The sequence below is a fragment of the Orcinus orca genome, chromosome X, assembly GCF_937001465.1.
Source record: "Orcinus orca chromosome X, mOrcOrc1.1, whole genome shotgun sequence".
Classification (NCBI taxonomy): domain Eukaryota; kingdom Metazoa; phylum Chordata; class Mammalia; order Artiodactyla; family Delphinidae; genus Orcinus; species Orcinus orca.
Window position 1 is genome coordinate 97,761,499 of NC_064580.1, and position 22,300 is coordinate 97,783,798.

A 22,300-nucleotide genomic window follows, 5' to 3' on the forward strand; every position below is an offset into this window, starting at 1 on the left:
AGTTGTGTTGCAGCTCATTTTATAGAGAAAAATATTTTGTTTTTTTGAATAAAGCTTTTTAGCTCAAGGTTTAAGAGACGTAGAGACATATTGTCTGTTTGCAACTTTTGATGTGAGCAGGCTTATCTTTGGGTACTTTCACCTGATGAAGGAGTCTCTAATGTTCCTCCCTTATAATATCTCCACCTGTTGAGAAAATTTCGCTTTGTACTGGGAATTTCTGCCCTGTTGGAATCACAGCAAGCTTTGAAAGAAGACTGAACAGGGTGTCAGCAGACATGACACTAGAAAGTGGAGAAGTGGTGTATCTGCTTTTTCCTGCTCTGAGTATAGACACTGAGAAGAAACCTATCTATTCTTGAAGATAGACCCCCATGGTCCAACTGGAATCAAGCATGTAATCAAGTATGAAAAAGAAGACAAAATTTCTGTTTTTGCTTAGTTGTCCCATCCCCATCTACAGGTTGTTTCTCCTTTGAATAATTCTGGTCCTGGGAGATAATTCTTGTCTAGCCTTCTTAAGGGCCTGAAGGCCATCTAGAAAAGTCTAGACACCTTTAAGAAAGTGTCTCCAACTTTTTAGGGGCTCGTAACATGCAACCCTCAAATTGAATGTGTTCCACCAGACCCTGGAGTGTGACTCACTTAAGATGTGAATATATGTTTCTTGATGAGTAAGCACACATAAAGTATATGCCTTCAAGGAATCTGAGGAATTTTATCTAACGTAGCAAAGCTGAGTTCATTTGCTATAGATATAATAGAAGGATAAAGTTAGTTTTCATTTGTTTATTTGTGTCCATCACATTCTGCAAAAGGAGTTTGTATGATGAGAATTGATGATCAATGCTCGTGACCTTTTTTATGCTTGTGGCCTTAAGCACTGTGTGTATGTTTCACTTTTTTAATGGCTAGATTATGGATATTTATTGGAAAAACTTATCAGTCTGCTTCCTTAGATCAAGAGCTTCTGAGAATGAAGTGCTCAGAGATACCTGAATTATTAGAACCTCAGTAACTCACAGGACTCTGCTTCTTATCCAAACACACTAAACTTGAAACAACAAAAACACCCCTAAAATAAGGACATTGCTGATTTGTTCAAGGTGAGAGTATTCAGTCTTAAACTTGACATGTGGATTTGAATAGAGAAAATTAGAGACTATACTCATTTGAGACTCAATGGAACCACAGATTTAAAAAATCTATAATTCACAGGTTGGGAAGGATTACAGAGTTCTTTAGCAGAAATGAAGTTACAATTCAGAAGAGAAACTAAACTAAAATTTATCTGTGGTCATTGTTAAGATAACTTGTCTAGGTCCATCCACCTCACTACAAATAACCCAATTTCTTTTCTTTTTATGGCTGGGTAATATTCCATTGTATATATGCACCACATCTTCTTTATCCATTCATCTGTCGATGGACACTTAGGTTGCTTCCATATCCTGGCTATTGTAAGTAGAGCTAATGAACATTGTGGTACATGACTCTTTTTGAATTATGGTTTTCTCAGGGTATATGCCCAGTAGTGGGATTGCTGGGTCGTACGGTAGTTCTATTTTTAGTTTCTTAAGGAACCTCCATACTGTTCCTACAGACTGTCATACAGAGTGAAGTAAGTCAGAAAGAGAAAAATAAATACCGTATGCTAACACATATATATGGAATTAAAAAAAAAAAGGGTTCTGAAGAACCTAAGGGCAGGACAGGAATAAAGATGCAGACATAGAGAATGGACTTGAGGACACGGGGAGGGGGAAGGGTAAGCTGGGACGAAGTTAGAGTGGCATGGACTTATATATACTACCAAATGTAAAACAGATAGCTAGTGGGAAGCAGCCGCATAGCACAGGGAGATCAGCTAGGTGCTTTGTGACCACCTAAAGGGGTGGGATAGGGAGGGTGGGAGGGAGACGCAAGAGGGAGGAGATTTGGTGATATAGGTATATGTATAGCTGATTCACTTTGTTATAAAGCAGAAACTAACACATCATTGTAAAGCAATTATACTCCAATAAAGATGTTAAACAAATAATAAAGTATATTAATAATCACCAACAACAAAAAAAACAAAAAACAAGAACAACAAAAAGAGATAACTTGTCTTAGGAAATGTGGAGCTAAATATGTAAATTCTAAAATAATTCTGAAGTCTCTGGCCATGGGACTAAACTTTGTGCCATATTTGAGTTTATGTGACTCTATGAGGGTATACTATTTTTCATGAAATCATTGACATTGAAGTTGACAGTCACTCATTATCCTTGCTGCATTTGCTGCAAACCTGGAGTTGAAGTTTGATGTGGTCTGACTGAAACAGTTCAGTCTGTCAAATTCCAAAGTTCTCATTGATTTGATTCACAATGATGAGTGAGTACCACCAGACCTAAAATTGTTGATCTCTGCATAAATACAGTGCTTTTTGGATTACCTTTGTATTACTGCTGAATATCCATAATTGTAATCGCTAAAAGATGCTACTTTGCCAGTGTTATGGATTGAAAATAATGTGGTCTGCAAAATATGAAACTCTAATTGTATGGTCTCACTACTGAAAGAAAAAGTAGACACCCCAAAACTTGCCCGTCTTCAAAAAAATGACTCATAGTGGTCATGATTGCACAACATGAATGTACTTAATGGCACTGAACTGTATATTTTAAAAATGGTTAAAATGGTAAATTTTGTGTTATGTATAGTTTACCACAATAAAACAAATGATCCTTTCCACTTTAATGTACGCAGCAAATAGACTCTGAGACCAACTTTGGAATCTCTGATGTTTAATTGAGAGAGCAAAAGGAAATATAAACCTTTGCAACATTCAGGTTGGTCTAATGATAGATAAGAAATATATCACATGAACATATAGAAACATGGAGATATTCTGTAATAACATTAATAAGAGAAATTATGAAATAAGGGACATGGAGGACAAAATTTTAGAAAATAAAAGGGCTAAAACATGAGGGAAAAAATGATGAGAAGCTTAATGAGGGCTGGAGGGCAGTGAATGTAGAACCCAAGGATGACTCCATGGTCGTATGCTAAGCAGATCCCCAGGAGAGTGAGGAAGTCATCACAGTGGTTTCCAAATGGAGCAGAAACTGAAACTGGCAAATGATGATTATAGGAGCAGAAGGGATCAAGTGATAAAGTAACTGGTAGATGATCTACCAATGCAAAATTGATGAAATATTGTAATGAAACTGTTTGAAAATAAATACTTTGTCAGTTTTCAGGGGGATGAGGCCCTATAATTATGGAGTTTATCTGCTGTCTAGTGAGGGAAGGAATGCAAACTTTAGTTGTATTCTGCAATATCCGTTTTTAACACTTCTATTCCCATTAACCATTTTGTCATCTGGAAGCAATTCATATTCTAAACATACTTGTTATTTTTTTTCTTACAGTATTATAACAATTTATGTAAAGTGGAGCCGTTAAATCTCCATGTTGCTCTTTTGTCATATTTTATCCCCTTCGACGTTGCCCCAGTACTCATTTCTGCCTCATTTCAGAGGGGTAGTTTTTTTTTTTCTTGTCTGAGAGAAAGGGACCAGGTGAGCACACATGTGATTTGCCTCAGAGCCTGGACCCATGAAGGGATGGCGCTGCTCATTGCCCTTCAGACAGCAAGCACTTCTCGGTTCAACCCATTTGAATCTGACTCCAGGTAGCATTGGAAGAGAGATGAAAATGGACATTAAAGTACATTTATTTTCATAATAGTCCTATGAAATGGAGGAACTATTGTCATCTCCATTTTATGAGAAGACTAATGTCCTGAAATTTGAGGGACTTTCTTCAGGTCGTACAGCTGAAGGCTGTTCCATCCTCAGTTGCTCTGGCTCCAAAGTCCCTGCTCTTTCTACCATGCTTCCTCCTTAAAGAGCTAAATGAGGCCTGCTAGAAGGCTCCCCCAAATTGTTTGATAAGATGGCATAGAACAGGGCTTCCCTGGTGGCGCAGTGGTTGAGAATCTGCCTGCCAATGCAGGGGACTCAGCCTTCTGCAGAACCACACACCCTCTGTGTGACTCCATCTTTCAAATGTACGTCTCAGCTTTCTTGCTGAGGGACTACCAAGGACTTAGTTCTGTCAACAGCTACCAGCATCCAGACAGCAAGCCCTTTGTGATCACTATTGCCATGGCCCCGGTATATAGGGTAGGACCCTTTTTATGTGTTCTCAGAAGTTCTTCCTCAGAGCCTGATGTTAGTTTGTAATTATATATTCACTAATGTGATCATTTACTTACTGTCCACCACTAGCTTGTAAGCTCTGTGAAGGCAGGGTTATACTTGTTTTCTGTATCCCAAACCCCTAAAACAGTGCTAAATAAGCATTTGCTCAATGAATGAGTGCTTTCCCATCATAGAATCAGATTTTTCCCTACTTATCTGGCCATAAAGAAAATACGCAGAGGTTGTATGTGCCTTGGATAAATATGGGCCTCACTGTTTTTGAAGCCTGTCTAACCATTTGTTTGGTGGAGAGCTAAGTGGTAGGAAAATGCTGACTCTTGGTCTCCTGCTCTGGACTCTGGAGGGCTTAAGCTTCCCCAAAAGCAGAGAAGAGCTCAGCTTACCTCTTTCTGATGGTATTTGATGGCCACCTTCAGCTTGGCTAGGTCATGGTACTTTTGAGGGTCAAGCTCTTCACTGTGGTCATCTCGATGGTTGAGGATGATCTCCAGTTCCCGGGAGCTCCGAGCCTGGTCCAGCAGGTCTTTGGCAAAGAGCTTGCACTGCTGGGAGAGCTCCTCATACTCAGCCTTGAACTCATTCTCCATCTTGCTGAGCTCCTTGAGCTCCCAGCCCAGGCGGAAGGCAGTTAGGATGGGGTCCTCGCTTGATAAGGCGATGAGTGAGGGGCTCGCCAGCGCTTTATAGATGTTCAACCGGGAGCGGGAGTGGCGCAGGCTGTCTACCTCTGAACTGGACACACACTCCACACAGTTGCAGCGGATCTGGTGGGGCCGGGGGATAGTGACCCGTTTTTGGACGAGCAATTTGATGATTTCGTAGTTGTTGGTGTGGGCAGCAAGCATGATGGGAGTAATGTCTGGTGTGAACTCAGAGAACTGGGTGTCCATCATCAGAGTGGGGACCTAGGTACAAGAAAATGAAAAACACATAAAAGGGCAGGATTAAGGCTTGGAGCATAGAGCCCATCAAATGTTAATGATTCAGGAACTGGGGTCACCAGTTTTTTTGTCAATTCTTCTCCTTATCAGAATAGCTAGTTGTGAAATGCTTACTGTACACCAGGCATACAGCACTTTACATATAGTTACTCACTTAATCCCCACAACAACCTCATGAGGTAAATATTCTCCCCAAATGAAGAAGCTGAGGCACACAGAGTTTAAAGAACGTACCTAAGGTTACTCAGCTTTAGGTGCAGAGCCAAGATTCAAACTCAGACAATATGACTCTGGAGCTTGGCCCTTAAATTATGCCAGTTCTGTCTGAGGCACAATGAGGGGTTGTACAGAGAAGTAAAGGGCATTTTTCCTGGAATCTGGTTGGGTATATCATACTTCTATAAATTGGTAAGTAGGAGTATGTGTTCAGTTCCAAATGAGCAGTAGAGACTGCAGAAATATTTGTTTGAAAGGCTAAAGACAACCGGTAATCTTAAAGCCCATGCCACTAAACCAGGCCCTGGGGGCTGAAGAGAACACATTCCCAAATTGTGACACTGTAACTTCAGGGGACCAAAGACCAAAGCCAGACAGTGTTCCTCCAACTTCCTGTAGATCCCAGCAAGGTAGAGAGAATCTGTTATTGTCAGGAAGAATTGCTCTGTAAATGAGGACCTCCAGGCTTGAGGTTACCAATAGCAAAAAGACGTCTGATAAAATTGGTATGTTCAAGTTTCTATTTCTAAACTTTGTTCCAAGATAAATATTATGCAAATAAAGACTGGCTCACTTTCAGCTGTGGAGTTTGAACTCTGTAACAAATACACAAACAATTGACTCTTGACACTCAAAAAAAAATGGGTATGTCCATGATGTAATGCTTGGTGTAAACAGCAGCTATAGGTGAAAGGTATGGGGTTCTTTGGGTGTGCAGGAGCATACAGTTCTGGGTGAGTGAGCAGACTCTGATCAATGAATTAAAAACAAATCTTTTGACTTTAAAATGTGTCCTTTGGGACACGCTACACCCAACAGAGGAATCTCAGTGTGATGGAATCTGGAGCTAGACAACAAGGAGAACTGGAATAGTCTGAAGAGTCTTCATGGAGGGGTGGAGCTGAGGATTCAAAGCGTGGATAAAATTCCAGGAAACTGTGAAATATTGATCTTAATACATTTTTTAATAAACCTCCAAATACTCAGTTTAACTGGGGAGAGCAGAACGTGGATGATGGAGATTCTCATGGAATAGACAAATACTGTTTTAATCGCTAGTTTCTTTTTACTCTTAAAAAAATTATTTTGGAAACCCACAGTTGCTGGCGAATTGACGGAGGGATGAGCTACAGTTTTCATCATCTTTGCCTCCTTCCCATCTCGGATGAGGGATTCCCAAGCAGGGAAGTGGCCAGAAAACAGGGAGTGGGAAAAAGGCAGAGGAGAAGAAAGTGGAGAAGTTTGCAAGAAATCTGTTTCCTTCTCGGGGTGGTTACATCATCCTCTGAATAGTTGAGAGTTCACTACACACTGGTCATCAATTGCTTGGATGGAGCAGGGAGTAAACACTGTTAAACATTTAGAGGGAGCAGCTACAAACAAGCAGCAGGAAGTGAGCAAGTGACTCATAAAGTAAATCGGACACAGGAAAGAATCATCTCAGAAATTAACATAAACCTGCAGGCTAAGGAAGAAGTAGGTCTGAGTGGGCCTGGTAATGAACATAAACACAACAACCGGCATAAAGCCTAGAGGTGGGAGAGATGGCAAGTGAACAATGTATCATAGTCTGGGAAGAAAGGAGCTCAGATCCGGAATCTGCCCTTCCTTGGTGGGCAGGAGCATTTCTTTTTTTTTTTTTTTTTTTGCTGTACGCGGGCCTCTCATTGTTGTGGCCTCTCCCGTTGCGGAGCGCAGGCTCCGGACGCGCAGGCTCAGTGGCCATGGCTCACGGGCCCAGCCGCTCCGCGGCATGTGGGATCTTCCCAGACCGGGGCACGAACCCGTGTCCCCTGCATCGGCAGGCGGACTCTCAACCACTGCGCCACCAGGGAAGCCCCATTTCTTAATCTCTGTCATGATCTAGAGGCGGAGGTGGTGGGTGGAGGGAAGATGGCTTATGGCACAGGATTCCCTGGGTTAGACTGGAGGTACATGTCTGCTCCCTACCATGATGCTCTTCCTGTCAACTCTCTCTACCCACTTCCTTGCTCTTTCTTTTCCTGCTCTTTCTTTCTTCTCCTCTATGTCAATGCTGACAGACCTGTCCAAGACACACAATGGTACTTGTGAATAATGCTCAGCTCCATTTGTGTCATGGAGCTGAAAGGTTGCTGTCTATGCCTAGAGTATGACATGCTTTCCAGAGCCATCTGATTCTGTTGTCTTTGACTTGGTGCTCAACAAGGAGCCTCTGATTCTCCATTTGTCTTTCTGGATACATGACACCAGAGAGTAAATCTTTTCAAAAGAAACTGGTGGCAGTGCCCAACCATGTCCTCCTACCAAGACCACCTTTTCTCTTCCAGTCAGCCTTATCATTCACAGATTGCCACACCCGCCTCATTCACTGCTCTCTGTATGTATATCCTTGTGGCATATCCTGTGTGGATCCCCACTTCACTGCCACTTCACTGCCAAAGAAAGAGTCTATCATTAGGGTCATAGGTTTCTGATAATAATCAGGACTTTGTAATATGGTCTACAACAGGGTCCAAACAGATAACAGGTCACAGAAATAAAAGCTACCTGTGGGGACATATGCATAGTTTGGATGAGTAAATGGTAGGCGTTGGTGAGCTGTGGAGCACATACCGTCTCAAAGGGGGCATCTGCTGCTCAGCCCCTTGTTGTGATCAAATTGCTGTTATGTGCATGAATGAGGACCCAGTGATGTCATCTTTCAAGAAAAGTCAGAAATATGGATTTGGAGGTAGAATTTCCTAAAGTCTTCAATGTTGGCTCAAAAGAGTTAAAGATAGTGTGCATGCCAAACAAAGTATATATATGAGGCAATTGAGGCTTGAGTGGGCCACTGTGTGACCTTTGAACTAGCACAGAAGTTGCTAGGAGGAATGGGAGAGGAAGCTGGACATTTAGGCAGGGGCCAGGTAATAAAAGGCCTCATATGCCATGAGAAGGAACTTAATGTGATCTGTTGGCCATAGGGAGCCACTGAAGAATTTTAATCAGGAGAGTAGTGTGGCTGAACAAGTGTTTTACAAAGATCAGTTTGGCCGAAGTGTGGAGAATTGGCAGTGGTATATGTGCTGATAAATGTTTAACAAGCAGCTTTCCATTAAACAAAACAAAAACAACAACCTTGATTTGTAGTGTTTGCCAATTTCTGTGGTGTAAATACTCCCACTGTGGCCAATTTCAAGCTACCAGTATGACATCCTGGAACACAGAGTTGGGAAGAGATGCACACAACCAGTTCTCACCAGCTGGTGTAAAAGCCAGCTCCAGCACACCACTGGATGAGTTTCAGAAAGATAAAACTACTTAAAAGATATCAATAGTCCAGGTGAAAAGATGGCAAGATCTTAAACTAGACAATGATTCTAGAGATAGAAAGGAACAGATTTAAGACATTCATTGGATGTGTCAGGTAGTACTGCAGGGAGAAGAAACCAAGGGTGTCAGGTTTCTGCATTGCATGCCTGATTGAATGGTGGTGTCGCCGTTGGAGATAGTGAATACAGGAGGAAGAGCAGGTTTAGGGTTTCAAAGAAGTTCAATTTTAGACATGTTGAGTTTGAAGTACCTATTGGGAGAGTAGCAGGAAATTGTATAACTCTAGCATGAATGTTGAAGGAAAAAGGTCAGGGCTGAAAATGTATCAACAGATGTGACCGTCCTCAGCCTATAACAGTAGGTTGAAACCAAGAGAGTGTACGAGGTCAGCCTCTGCCCACCTTGGCTCCCACACGCTCTGCCTCAAGGACTCAGCCCTGCCCCAGTTTCCAGAGCAGTCAAGGCTTGAGGTAGGAAGTACCCAAATGACCAGCCTCAGCCTCCTCCATTCCAAATTCCGATCTTTAAGGCTCTGCATTAGGGTACTTTCCCCTTTTGAATATTTTTTTCTGAATTCCAGCTTCTTCCCTACCTGTGCCCTGGTTCATAAAACAAGATTTCTCCCTGGATCCCTAGTCTTGAGTTTCTGTTCACACAACTGGCCTAACAGCCCAGGTCTAGTATATTTTCTGGATTGTCCATGCCTTTGATTATCTTTGAGTTGTTTTACAACTCTGCAAATTGTAATGAAAATATTTCTTGCCTGGCAAAATGCGATTGATTTGTGCATCTATATGCAAATTTCTTTGCATCTATTTGTAAATTTCTTTCAGCATTCCTGATGGCCTATATCAACGGTTAGCAAGCTTTTTCAGTAAAAGGCTAGATGGTAAATATGTTACGCTTTGTGGACCTTACAATGCTGCCACTGTAGCAAGAAAGCAGTCAAAGGCAATATGAAAAGGAATGGGTGTGGCTGTACTCCATAAAATTTATTCACAAAAACAGGTGACAGGCTGGATTTGGTTTGCAGGTCATAGTTTGCAGACTTCTGGCCTCCTGGTTTCCTCACTAATTAATGAGTGAAATAAAATATTAGACATGTGTCCACTTGTGTTAACTTTAAATGTGTATGAGGATCAGGATTTAACTTTTTTATTTTTTGTATTTTTTTTATTTTTTGCGGTGCGCGGGCCTCTCACCACTGTGGCCTCTCCCGTTGCGGAGCACAGGCTCTGGACGCGCAGGCCCAGTGGCCATGGCTCACGGGCCCAGCCGCTCCGCGGCATGCGGGATCCTCCCGGACCGGAGCACGAACCCGCGTCCCCTGCATCGGCAGGCGGACTCTCAACCACTGCGCCACCAGGGAAGCCCACTTTTTTATTTTTAAATTATCCTTCAACAGCCATTTTGTGTTCAGATCGAGGACAGGTGGCAAACTGAATTTTATTCTTTTCTTATCAAGTTTTGCCTTCGCTTTGAACTCCAAAATTATACTGAACGATCTGAGCTTCCCATTAAAAATCATGTTTTTTTAAAAGGTAAAAAAGGGTGGGGGTGGGCTTCCCTTTTGGCGCAGTGGTTGAGAGTTTGCCTGCCGATGCAGGGGATGCGGGTTCGTGTCCCGGTCCGGGAGGATCCCGCATGCCGTGGAGCAGCTGGGCCCGTGAGCCATGGCCGCTGAGCCTGCGCGTCCGGAGCCTGTGCTCCGCAGCGGGAGCGGCCACAACAGTGAGAGTCCCGCGTACTGCAAAAAAAAAAAAAAAAAAAAAAAAAAAAGGGTGAGGGTAGGGGGAGAAAAGGGAATGAAATCAACACACCAATAAATTAGATTTGGTTCATATTATCTACAACTGTACTTCTAAACAAACCTGGTACATGAACCGACTTGATTTAATTTTTTAATTTGAAATGATGTGGGCTTAGTGCATGGCCACTAAAGAAGTTACATTGCCTGCCTCTTCCTGGGGCTTTGCATTCAGGCCTTAATGAGTTTGCTCCTGGATCTGCCCTAGGTCTCCCTGTTGAAAAGCTGGCCTTATATGCTAGGATCCTTTTGGATTAATGAAAATGAGACAGAGTCACTCGGCTCAGAGCTCATTGCATAAAACACCTGCAGTACAGTGAACACTGAGCGAAAGCCCGCTTCTTCATATTTTCAGCTAAATTCCATTGCCAGAGGACACAACAGAGGAACAGATGATGCTCTACTTCCACTCCCAGGACTGGCTAGGGCTTTTGCAAGGTTACTGTTCTCAAGGGGCCTGAATGATACATTCATTTCCGTTAACCTCATCACTGGACACAATCTGCTAATTGGAATTCTCCTGAACCCTATTGTTACCAGCTTTAGGCAGACGCACTTGCTGGAGTTTATCACAGGCTTCTGAAATTAAGCCCCCCATTTGTAATTAATGGGCAGACCCTTATCAGGAGCCACCTCATTCATACCCACAATGCTGTCTGGTCATAGGCTGAACCTCTCCGAGTGGTACTTCCTCACACAGCTAGCCTGATAGCATCATGTTGGAAATGAATCTCCCATCTTGTGCCAAGATTTAGTGAAATTTCAATACCTCTTTTCCACCTACTGGGTCTCCTCTTCCCCACCCTAACATGCCAGATAAAAATCAATGTTCAGTCTTTTTCATCAGTCCAAGGGACTGTTGGAAATGAATTTCATTTCTCTGTATTACTCAGAAATGAAGAACACTAGCATCTAATCACGTCACATGACCAGCTGCCCACTCTGCTGTACCCACAAGGTCAGTTAGCTAGTAGTGGTGCATGAGATACTTTGGAGCAGCCATTGGTGTCAGATGGGAAATAATTTGTTTCCCAGACTATGGTAAAAAGAGAACCATTATAATCAGGATTCCCTGGATCATCTCAGCTGATTTCAAGGTCAAAGTGTATATAATTTAGATTGGAAGACTAACATGGACAGAACTTATTTGGGGGCAATGTCACAGAACGCACCTGATGTTTTAAAAAAGTCAATATTTACATGTAAAAATAAATAATGTATGTAACAATGGCCAGCATTAGCCTGATTAGCAGGGGTGAATATAATACAAATGGCTACTGGTTATTGAGCACTTTCCATATGCTAGGCATCATGCTGGAGTATCTCATTTAGTCCTCACCATGGCTCCGTGCTATAGGCATAATAATTATCCTCACTTTACACCTGAGGAAACTCAGCCATAGAGAAGCTTAGTGCCTTGTCCAAGGTCACATGGCTAGGAAGTAGGGTGACCAGAACTTGAACCCAGGCAGTTTGGCTCCAAAGCCTGTCCTGTTAACCACTATACTACTTCACCCCCAACCAACAAAAGACCAACCATTTGATTTATTACATCAGCAAACAAATCTACAGTCCCAACATTGAATATTCAGACATATTAAATCACAGGTTATATTGGATATTAATTAACCTCATCAGGTAATGTTCTACCTTAAACCCAGATAAATATTATATAGTATAGCTCAAGGTTTGGGAGCCCACAAAACTATTCTTGATTTCTCATCAGATGGGGGCTCTTAATTTTTCGAAAGACAGTAGCTAAATCTATGAAAAAATAATACATAGCTAACTCCATAGGTTGTGAGGGTTTATAATTTCAGAGTTCTAGTTGTAGGAAACCTGGAAAGCCATCTTTCTCAAATCTAGATTGTCACAAAGAATTAAATGAACCATTCCATACATTTTCTTTTGCAAAATACGGGTTATAATGAATGGTGAGGGCATCAACTCCAAAAGTAAGGTGAGTGTTTGGATGGTTATTAGAAATAACGGAAGAGGTAAAAGAAACCAAGGTAGGAAGGGGATACGTTATGGGTAGCTTTTAGGGAGCCAACCCTCTCTGAAGGATCCCTTTGTACTGTTAAGATATGCCATTTCCCAGGAAATTGTGAAAATGATGCAACGAGTTGAAAAACAATAAACCAGAGGATATAGGTTATTACGGAGATGGGAAAAATGTCAGAAGTAAAGGTCTGGTCGTTGTGTCTCTAGGGCTGCACAGAGGAATGGAGCCCCAGTGTGCCAATGTGAGTGTAGTTAGCTTTGCAGGTAGCCCTCTGGTGGAGCTTGAAACATATAGCTGTTTAGGAAAGCCATTGTTCTTGATTCATTTTTTTATAGCTCATCATGTAATTTTTAAATTAAATTTCTCTTGTAGATTGCTTTACTGGAAAGAGGATGCTGCCAAGCTGATTTAGAGTTTTCCATGTCATTGCTTATCACCTGACTAGTGGGAGTTTGATAAAGATTTCTGGAAAGCGCTGAGAACCCAGGTGCAGAAACCTTGGTGATCCAACCAGGGCACAGGACCATGTGAGGGCTAGGGTAACCAGATTGACATCAGATATATCGCAGGATTCAATACAAATAAAGGTCTATTATTGTATACTTTTTCCAGTGGGTAACAATCTTGATAGGAGCACATTTGCCAGCAACACAAAATCAGAATGAACAAAGAGGGTCTTTCATGCAAAAAGAGGAGTCGGGAACCTCTCTTTTGTTTTAAGTAGTTCATAGCCATAGAATTGAAAAGTATGTTCATTGCCGTAAATTGAAAATTGGTAGATATCACCAGGAGACCCGGTTTAGGCCTAGAAGAGCTTGAGTGATACAAATTAAGCTCAGTTGGTTCTCAGAGTGTAAAGGATTATAAAAGGGTAATTTTCACCATTATTCTCAAAAGCTGTGTGGGATAAACGTGAATAAAGAAAATGACCTAAAGTCAGCTAGTGGTAGGTAAGAGACATTTTAGAAAGGTATAAAGAAAACCAGACCAGAAATCTAGAATTCATGTTAAATAATGTCAAGAGTATTCCCTTTGCCAATCATGATTTTCATTTCATGCTCCATACACATGCGAAATGATGTTGTGTTTTAAAGTTGCTCGGTTTATATGCAGACATCGGACTGAAGCGTTATATGATTGGAGGACGAGCTTGAGAGAGGAGACTGTGTCACATTCATGAAGTAATTATTGAGCCCCACCTTCCTGCTTCTCTCAGTTATCCACACCCGAGGCAAGCCAGGCAACTGGCGCCAACCTCCAGAAGTAGAATACTACCTACCGCTCAACAGCTATTTATTTATTTATTTTATTCTTTAAACACAATTAAAAATTGTTAGACTTTTTTTCTCACTAGTTATCTATTTTATACATATTAGTTAGTGTATATATGTCAATCCCAATCTCCCAATTCATCCCACCCACCCCTTTCCCCCCTTGGTGTCCATATGTTTGTTCTCTACATCTGTGTCTCTATCTCTGCCTTGCAAACAGGTTCATCTGTACCATTTTTCTAGATTTCCCATATATGTGTTAGTATACAATATTTTTTTTTCTTTCTGACTTACTTCACTCTGTATGACAGTCTCTAGGTCCATCCACGTCTCTACAAATGACCCAATTTCGTTCCTTTTTATGGCTGAGTAATATTCCATTGTATATATTGTACCACATCTTCTTTATCCATTCGTCTGTTGATGGGCATTTAGGTTGCTTCCATGACCTGGCTATTGTAAATAGTGCTGCAGTGAACAATGGGGTGTGCGTGTCTTTTTGAATTATGGTTTTCTCTGGGTATATGCCCAGTAGTGGGATTGTCAACAGCTATTTAAAATGTGGGCATAGTCCCTGAGGAGGGAGGAAGTTAATTTTTGTTTACATGACTATCCTTGATCTTTTCAGCAAAGGAAACATTATAAGGTCATCAACTATCTTCCATTTTCCAAGTCTCCAAATAGAGGTAAAGCATCTATCTGCAGGGTTGAATTTTGCATATCTGGCCTTGCTGGTTGCCAGAAACATCTCTAGACATTGCCAAACGGTCCTCCTGGGGTGCAAAATTGCCCACAGTTTAGAACCATTAAAGTAGAATGTAAAGCAGAGGCTTGGTTACATGGCAGCAAGGCAAGGGCTCAGGCATAGCTACCAAAAATACAAGATTCAGAGGGGACCAGCAGCTTAGCTGACTGGGTACTGAAGTGCTGAGCTGCTGGCCTCCAGTTCTGAGAGTCTCTGTGACTAGGAACAGGATTAGTCCCAGAGCCTGTACTAGAAGAGTCACCCATGGGAATGAAGGGTCTTCATCTGGGGGGGGGGGTGGTACTGAAGGGCTACAGTGGCAGGAAACTGGGCAGGTCATTATGGAGATGACCTTTCCATGGCATGGTGCTATGATTCTATTATCTTCAGCACCACTGAAAAGGGGTCAAGGCACATGCATCTCATGGAAGTAACATAGCTCCCTTGGTTATCATCAGAATGGAAACTCCATGAGTTATGGATGTTTTGGGAAAACGTGAGACAAACCGACAATGAACACTCATGGCAGGAAACTTGTTTTATTGGTTGGTACTGCTGGAGGCGCCTTGGGGGAGTTTTGTATTTAGGTTCTTTCTTCTTGAACTCTCTACCCGGAATTTCTGAGTGGCTTCTCTCAGAAACACCCATGCAACAAGGAGCCCCTTGCTCTGCAGCAGGGCTTGGCTAGAGCTGGGAAGCCTTTGAGAAAAGAAGCTTGAGCCTAGATAATGCCAAGAAGCTTAAGCTGAACTAGCACAGACATCTCAGCAGGACTGTTTCTTCTTTAGCGGAAAAGCAGGCACCATGACAGCACACATCATAATGAGAAGTTGATTTTTTGGTATTCAACGGCCAGGATTAAATTCCTGGGTCATAGTAATAAATGGGGGCATATTTAAAAAACAATACGTAACTTTTGATTGACAGGAAAAGTAGCTTAAATCATTTTGTGATTGAAACCGTGACTATCACGTGGACATCATCAAGTGCAAGCAAGATTTTTTTCCAAACACAGTCTTTGACAAAGTTTACTAATATCCATGTAATGTAATGCATTTACTCATATATTTTCCCTCTATTACATTTCGAGAGGAAAAACTTAAGAAAAATGCCCCCCCCCTAATTTCTCCCTCTTTCACACATTACTTTTAATTGTATTCCTTTGAACTGGCAGCTGTGTTGTCAATCGTGCCTTCTGGAGCGGATTGCCTTTTGTTCTTGTCAGAACAGACCAAGTGTTAAAGGAAAGGAGAAGCAGCTTGGTTGCCTCTGGCTGGAGATGGGAGAAGGGAGAGCGACTCTGGGTTTCTAACCCTACTGCTACTGCCTCTTGCCTCTTTTTCTCCCAGTATACTTGCATGCTAAGTGTGGGCTGCTATCTTCCCTTGAGAACAGTAAGCTATGTGCTGCTCTCTGCTGAATTAAGAAAACATCAGCTATCTTGTCCTTATTTCCCTGAAGTCAAACATGCCCCAAATCTGAAACTTGGAAAGGCAAAGATACTTTCAACGTAAATATGACCTTTCAGGGCTTCCCTGGTGGCGCAGTGGTTGACAGTCCGCCTGCCGATGCAGGGAACACGGGTTCGTGCCCCGGTCAGGGAAGATCCCACGTGCCGCGGAGGGGCTGGGCCCGTGAGCCATGGCCGCCGAGCCTGCGCGTCCGGAGCCTGTGCTCCGCAAAGGGAGAGGCCGCAACAGTGAGAGACCCGCGTACCGCAAAAAAAAAAAACCAAAAAAACCCACAAAAAACCTTTCAACCACTTGCAAAACATTTCCCTCTCTTTGAAAGACACATGTAACCAGATACCTTAGTGCTGCAAGGAAGTCTTTTCCTCTGTAGCACCTTTTCAGGAATGCAGGCCAGGGCTAATGGGAAGGAGGCCTTGGAAGGGACACAGTTCCAAACTAAATTCACTACTGCTTAATTTTCTCCTTCATATTCAGTCAATAGGGGTTAAGAATCTCAAAGAGTGACGAAAAGTTGCAAGAGTGGTAGTGATCAAGGCTCCCAGATGCTTGGTTATTCTACCCCCGATTTCTACTTGGGGAGGAAACAGCACTCAGCTCTTAGAGGGCTTCGCAGACACGGGGGATTGTTGTCTATTGTCAGAAAAGAGCAGCAAAGTAGATCAGGTATGCAAGGAGGAGGCTTAATTCCAGCAAACTCTCCTTCATCTGTGGCCTCGTGATACTGTTCGTTCATAAACTCGAGACTCTCTGGAGGCCCCAGACACACATTTGAGAATTTGGGGCAACTGACCCTTGCACAGAATTGTGTTGGGACTTCTTTCATACCTTGCCAAGCTTCCGTTCCATCAAATTAACATGGGGGTGTTGAACTCTTTCAGAGGCTAGAGATGACTATACCATGGATTGGTTGCAGTGACAGAAGAATGACTAGATTGCCACTATTGTATTCAATTAATCCTGATGATTCTATGATTATGTGGACCACAGCCAAACAGATATCCACCAGAACTCCAGAGGTTTTATTCTAGAAATGCATCAATGGCATCACTCCTTGTGGAGTTATTAGTGAACTCCCCTGTGGTTTCTGTATATACTGGGGCTCTGTGTTCTTGCCTCTCTACTAAACCAGTTATGTGTCAGGCACAGTACCTATTTAATGTGGGTTTATAAAGTAGTTTTAAAACAATTTCAAAACAGTTTTCATTTCTCTCCACTGCTGAAATCATGGTTTTGAAATTGGGTGGCCACATTTCCTTCTTCCCCATCAAACGCTCCTCAGCACCTTTGGGCTGCTCTCTCTAGTATGAAATTCTTTATCGAGAATGCTTTCCTAGGTAGCGATGTGGCACACAGCAGGCTAAGAGGATGTACTCCCTCCTATTTCTTGACTCCGTCTTTGCGGCAACGGCAGTGGAGGCTGCAGTGGATTCAGTAGCCAACATACAGTTCTTTGTTCGTGTCCAGGAGCTACACGCCCTATAGCCGACTAGCCAGGAGACAGTTACTCAGATCAAGGCTCTTGGAGGCTCACTGAAGGGCATCACCCTGGAAAATCAAATGGTGCTCCTGGCAGGCATGCCTATGGAAGCTACCCTTGGCCAGCATGGGGTGGAGACCTTGACCACCCTGGAAGTAGCTAGCCATGTGCTTGGAGGTAAAGTCCATGGTACCCTGGCCTGTGCTGGGAAAGTGAGAAGCAAGACTCTCAAAGTGGCCAAAAAGTATGAAAAGGAGGGGTGGTGAGAGGAGAAGGAGATGCTGATGGGCTGGGTCAAGTGGCAGATGTAGTACAACTGTCGCTTCATCAATGTTGTACCCACTTTTGGCAAGAAGAAGGGTGTGCCAATGCTAACTCTTAAATCCTTTGTGACACCGTTTTTTTCTAACAAAGCCACTTGGTGCAGTTAAAAGAATACTTTCCTATCTTACAGTTCATTCCCTCTAGGTACAAGATGTGTCCTTGCTCCTCTGACCAGCTTACGGATGCTCAAGGGTCTTTCAGGAAATATTTAAATCTGGTTCTAAAGAAGCAGCTCAGGATTGAGAGTGCTAACTCAGTGTTCTCGTTAGACCGTAGTCTTCGGTCTGGTTGCTAGATTGAATTCTCCAATCCTGAAGACCAAGGGGCATGGAAATGATACTACCACCTGAACTGTTTAGTTGAATCTGTTAATTCAGGCTTCCTCCTAGGTAGTTTAAATGTAAAAGTAGTGGGAATGACCAAAGAACGATCTCCAGTTAAAGATAGCTTAGCTCATTCGAGTAGCTGCCCCCAAATAAGACCTATGGCATTTTCTCCCAAGTAAATTCCAGGATCCAGAGAACACTTTCCATTCTAATCAGACAAGCTATTACCCAGAAAAGCTTAGCAATGACAGCAGAATATGCAAGCCCGCTTTGTTGGGCTTCCTGGTTTACAAGTGGGAACCAGCTAATTTAGAAATCAGCAGTCTCTTATTAAAATGATGGAGACTTTAACACTGGAAGAAAGAAATCATGTTCCCAACAGGGAAGGTAGAAAACTAATGACAGCAAGGTCAAGTCAGGGCCTACCACTGTGTACCCCCTCCGTAGGCCAAGGGAAGGCTATTTGGCTAGCAAAAGCTGTGAATTATGACCACATAATAACAGCCAGGGGCTGTTGGTTACAAACTAAATAGGTTTGGTTTTTAGACACAAATGTGTCTACACATTGGCAAACTCTAGCTAAAACAGCCATATAGACTTTCTTTCCTTCTAACGAAGATACTTAAGCACTAAACTGGAAACTTAAAGATAAAAGAATGACGAAGCATGAATACTCTTTCACCCAAGCTCTCTTACATCAGAGAGAGACACTAAAACATTTAAAGCATCACTTAAAACAACCCTGTACTTTTATACTTTTAAGCATGAATACTCTTTCACCCAAGCTCTCTTACATCAGAGAGAGACACTAAGACATTTAAAGCATCACTTAAAACAACCTGTACTTTTATGCAGATTTAGAATACAAATGAACTTTGCTCTTTGCTGCAGACTTGCTGTAAAACCCAGGGTAAATCATTGTTTTTTTTAATACATCAGGGTGAAACTTTTTAAAGAATGAACAAAGTGCTAATGACCTTAATATACAAAGAGTTTAGACAAACTGTAAGAAAAAGATGGAGATTCTAGTAGAACGGGTTAAAAAATTAACAGTAGATACAATGGAGAAAAGACAGCCTCTTCAATAAGTGGTGCTGGGAAAACTGGACAGCTACACGTAAAAGAATGAAATCAGAACACTCCCCAACACCATACACAAAAATAAACTCAAAATGGATTAAAGACCTAAATGTGAGTCCAGACACTATAAAACTCTTAGCAGAAAACATAGGCAGAACACTCTATGACATAAATCACAGCAAGATCCTTTTTGACCCACCTCCTAGAGAAATGGAAATAAAACCAAAAATAAACAAATGGGACCTAATGAAACTTCAAAGCTTTTGCACAGCAAAGGAAACCATAAATAAGACCAAAAGACAACCCTCAGAATGGGAGAAAATATTTGCAAATGAGGCAACTGACAAAGGATTAATCTCCAAAATTTACAAGCAGCTCATGCAGCTCAATATTAAAAAAACAACCCAATCCAAAAATGGGCAGAAGACCTAAATAGACATTTCTCCAAAGAAGATATACAGATTGCCAACAAACACATGAAAGGATGCTCAACATCACTAATCATTAGAGAAATGCAAATCCAAACTGCAGTGAGGTATCACCTCATACCAGTCAGAATGGCCATCATCAAAAACTCTACAAACAGTAAATGCTGGAGAGCGTGTGGAGAAAAGGGAACCCTCTTGCCCTGTTGGTGGGAATGTAAATTGATACAACCACTATGGAGAACAATATGGAGGTTTCCTTAAAAAACTACAAATAGAACTACCATACAACCCAGCAATCCCACTACTGGGCATATACCCTGAGAAAACCATAATTCAAAAAGATACATGCACCCCAATGTTCATTGCAGCACTATTTACAATAGCCAGGATATGGAAGCAACCTAAATGTCCATCAACAGAGGAATGGATAAAGAAGATGTGGTACATATGTTCAATGGAATATTACTCAGCCATAGAAAGGAACAAAATTGTGCCATTTGCAGAGGCGTGGATGGACCTAGAGGCTGTCATACATAGTGAAGTAAGCCAGAAAGAGGAAAACAAATATCATATAATATTGCTTATATGTGGAATCTAGAAAAATGATACAGATGAACTTATTTGCAAAGCAGAAGTTGAGACACAGATGTAGAGAACAAAATGTATGGATACCAAGGGGGGAAGTGAGTGGTGGGATGAATTGGGAGATTGGGATTGACATATATACACCACTATGTATACAATAGATGACTAATGAAGACCTACTGTATAGCACAGGGAACTCTACTCAGTGCTCTGTGGTGACCTAAATAGGAAGGATATCCAAAAAAGAGGGGATACATGTATACGTATAGCTGATTCACTTTGCTATACACCAGAAACTAACAGAACATTGTAAAGCAACTATACTCCAATAAAAATTAATTAAAAATTAATAGTTGATTCACAGAAAAATAAAACAAATTACTTATCATATGAAAAGATGTGAAATACCACTTATAATAAAAGAAATTCAAATGTAAAACAATAATGAGATAGTATTTTTTACCTGTCAGATTGACAGAGATGTTTTAAAATTGATTTTTTTTGCAGTCTGTGATTGCAAGGATGTGAGAAACAGGCACTTTCACATACTGTTGGTAGGAGAACAGCTTGACAATATATATCAAAATTAAATAATGCACATACTCTGTGATTCCATAATCTTATTACTAGGAATTTACAGATAATAATCACACAAGTGTTCAAAGACATATATACAAGGATATTCATCACAGCATTGTTTAGAAAAACAAAAACCAAAACCTAAATATCCTTGAAACAATTTAAATGTTCATTAATAGAGGACGGGTTAAATAAATAAGGCACATTTATATGATATAATACAGTATTGTCATTAAAAATAATACAATACATATGAATATCCTCACAGGGAACGATGTCCACAGTGTATTGCTAAGGAAAATAAAACAAGTTGCAGAACATCTGTGAAGAGATGTCTGTGTGTGTGTGTTTGTGTATATTTGTTTCTGCTTGAATATGCATAGAAAATACCTAGGAGGGCGTACCTATATCATTAATAGTGATGACTTGTGAGAGTGGAAATGGGATGTTTTTCTTCACATGCTTTTATACTCTTTTAATTCTTATAGTATTACTTTTATAGAAAAAACTCCAAAATAAACAAATGGATGTGGAGAAGGGTGGTGGTGACCTTGGACCCTGATACTTGAATAATTTCATACCTCAGTTTAAGAGTTAAGAAATAAGGGAGGGGAGAAAGTAAATATGGCAAATATTCTTTTTGGTTGGGTAGACAAAGCCCAAACTGTCTTAGACACCAGGTGTCTCAGTGGGGATAGAAGCCTTCCCGCTGCAGGCCCACTAGAACGTGGGGAGACAACTATCTGCCTATTTGATGACGACAGTATGGATTGGAGGATTTCTAGAGGTCATTTTTAGCCCCAAAGTTCTATCCACTATTCTGATACAGATAATGGAGCTGATGATGTCCCAAACATCAAATCACTTCAGGTTGCCCTTGAAGAGCAGAGGGGTATTTGGAAATGACACTCTCCAGCTTTAGAGGTATTTTTTATGGGTCATCACTCCCCTTCTCTTGGGGAGGAGGCAAAGGTGGCAGACTCACGAGAGATTCGTCATGGGACCGGCTTCATTTCCTTCTCTGATTTGGATTTCTTTGGAAGGTTCTTTCAATGCCTTTTTAATATCTGGCTCGCAGCCCTCCTTTACTAATGGACAGACAATAGCAATCCACTTGATAGCAAGGTGAACCAGGAAAATTTGCCTCATTCAAGCCCCTGGTAATCACGTGCTGATTACCTTCCCTCTACCGAGGACTTCAGAGGGCTGACATACTTCTTAGAATAGACTGGCTGCTGGAGTGGGGTCACTTAATCCTGCCAGAGGTAACAAAGTGTGCATTTATCGGTAGGTCCCTGAATCTGGGATGGCCCTCACTAAGGTGGCTTTCCTTCTGACTCCATAGACTTTCTGCAGATACAAAAAGCCACTTCTTTCATCCTGTCTTGTCTGGTGGCTTCACTATCCTTCCAATCCTAGGCTCGATTTATCAGTGACAATTCAGCATGGTTTGAGGGGTCATTAACCAACCCTCTTTCCTCAAACTATCAACCCTGTGCCTGTATTTTGAACTCTATTCTACAGGAAATAAGG

The 22,300-nt window shown here is 41.7% G+C and overlaps 1 protein-coding gene and 1 pseudogene across 1 annotated transcript in view; one reads left to right on the top strand and one right to left on the bottom strand.

Moving 5' to 3' along the window:
* TRPC5 (transient receptor potential cation channel subfamily C member 5) overlaps positions 1-22,300 on the bottom strand; it is a 158,164-nt gene that overhangs the window by 105,217 nt on the left and 30,647 nt on the right. The window contains exon 3 of the mRNA XM_004281548.3: positions 4,598-5,119. Within this exon, the coding sequence (XP_004281596.1) occupies positions 4,598-5,119 (522 nt within the window). The remainder of the gene's footprint in view (positions 1-4,597; positions 5,120-22,300) is intronic.
* On the top strand, positions 15,294-17,876 carry LOC125963096 (FAU ubiquitin-like and ribosomal protein S30; annotated as a pseudogene).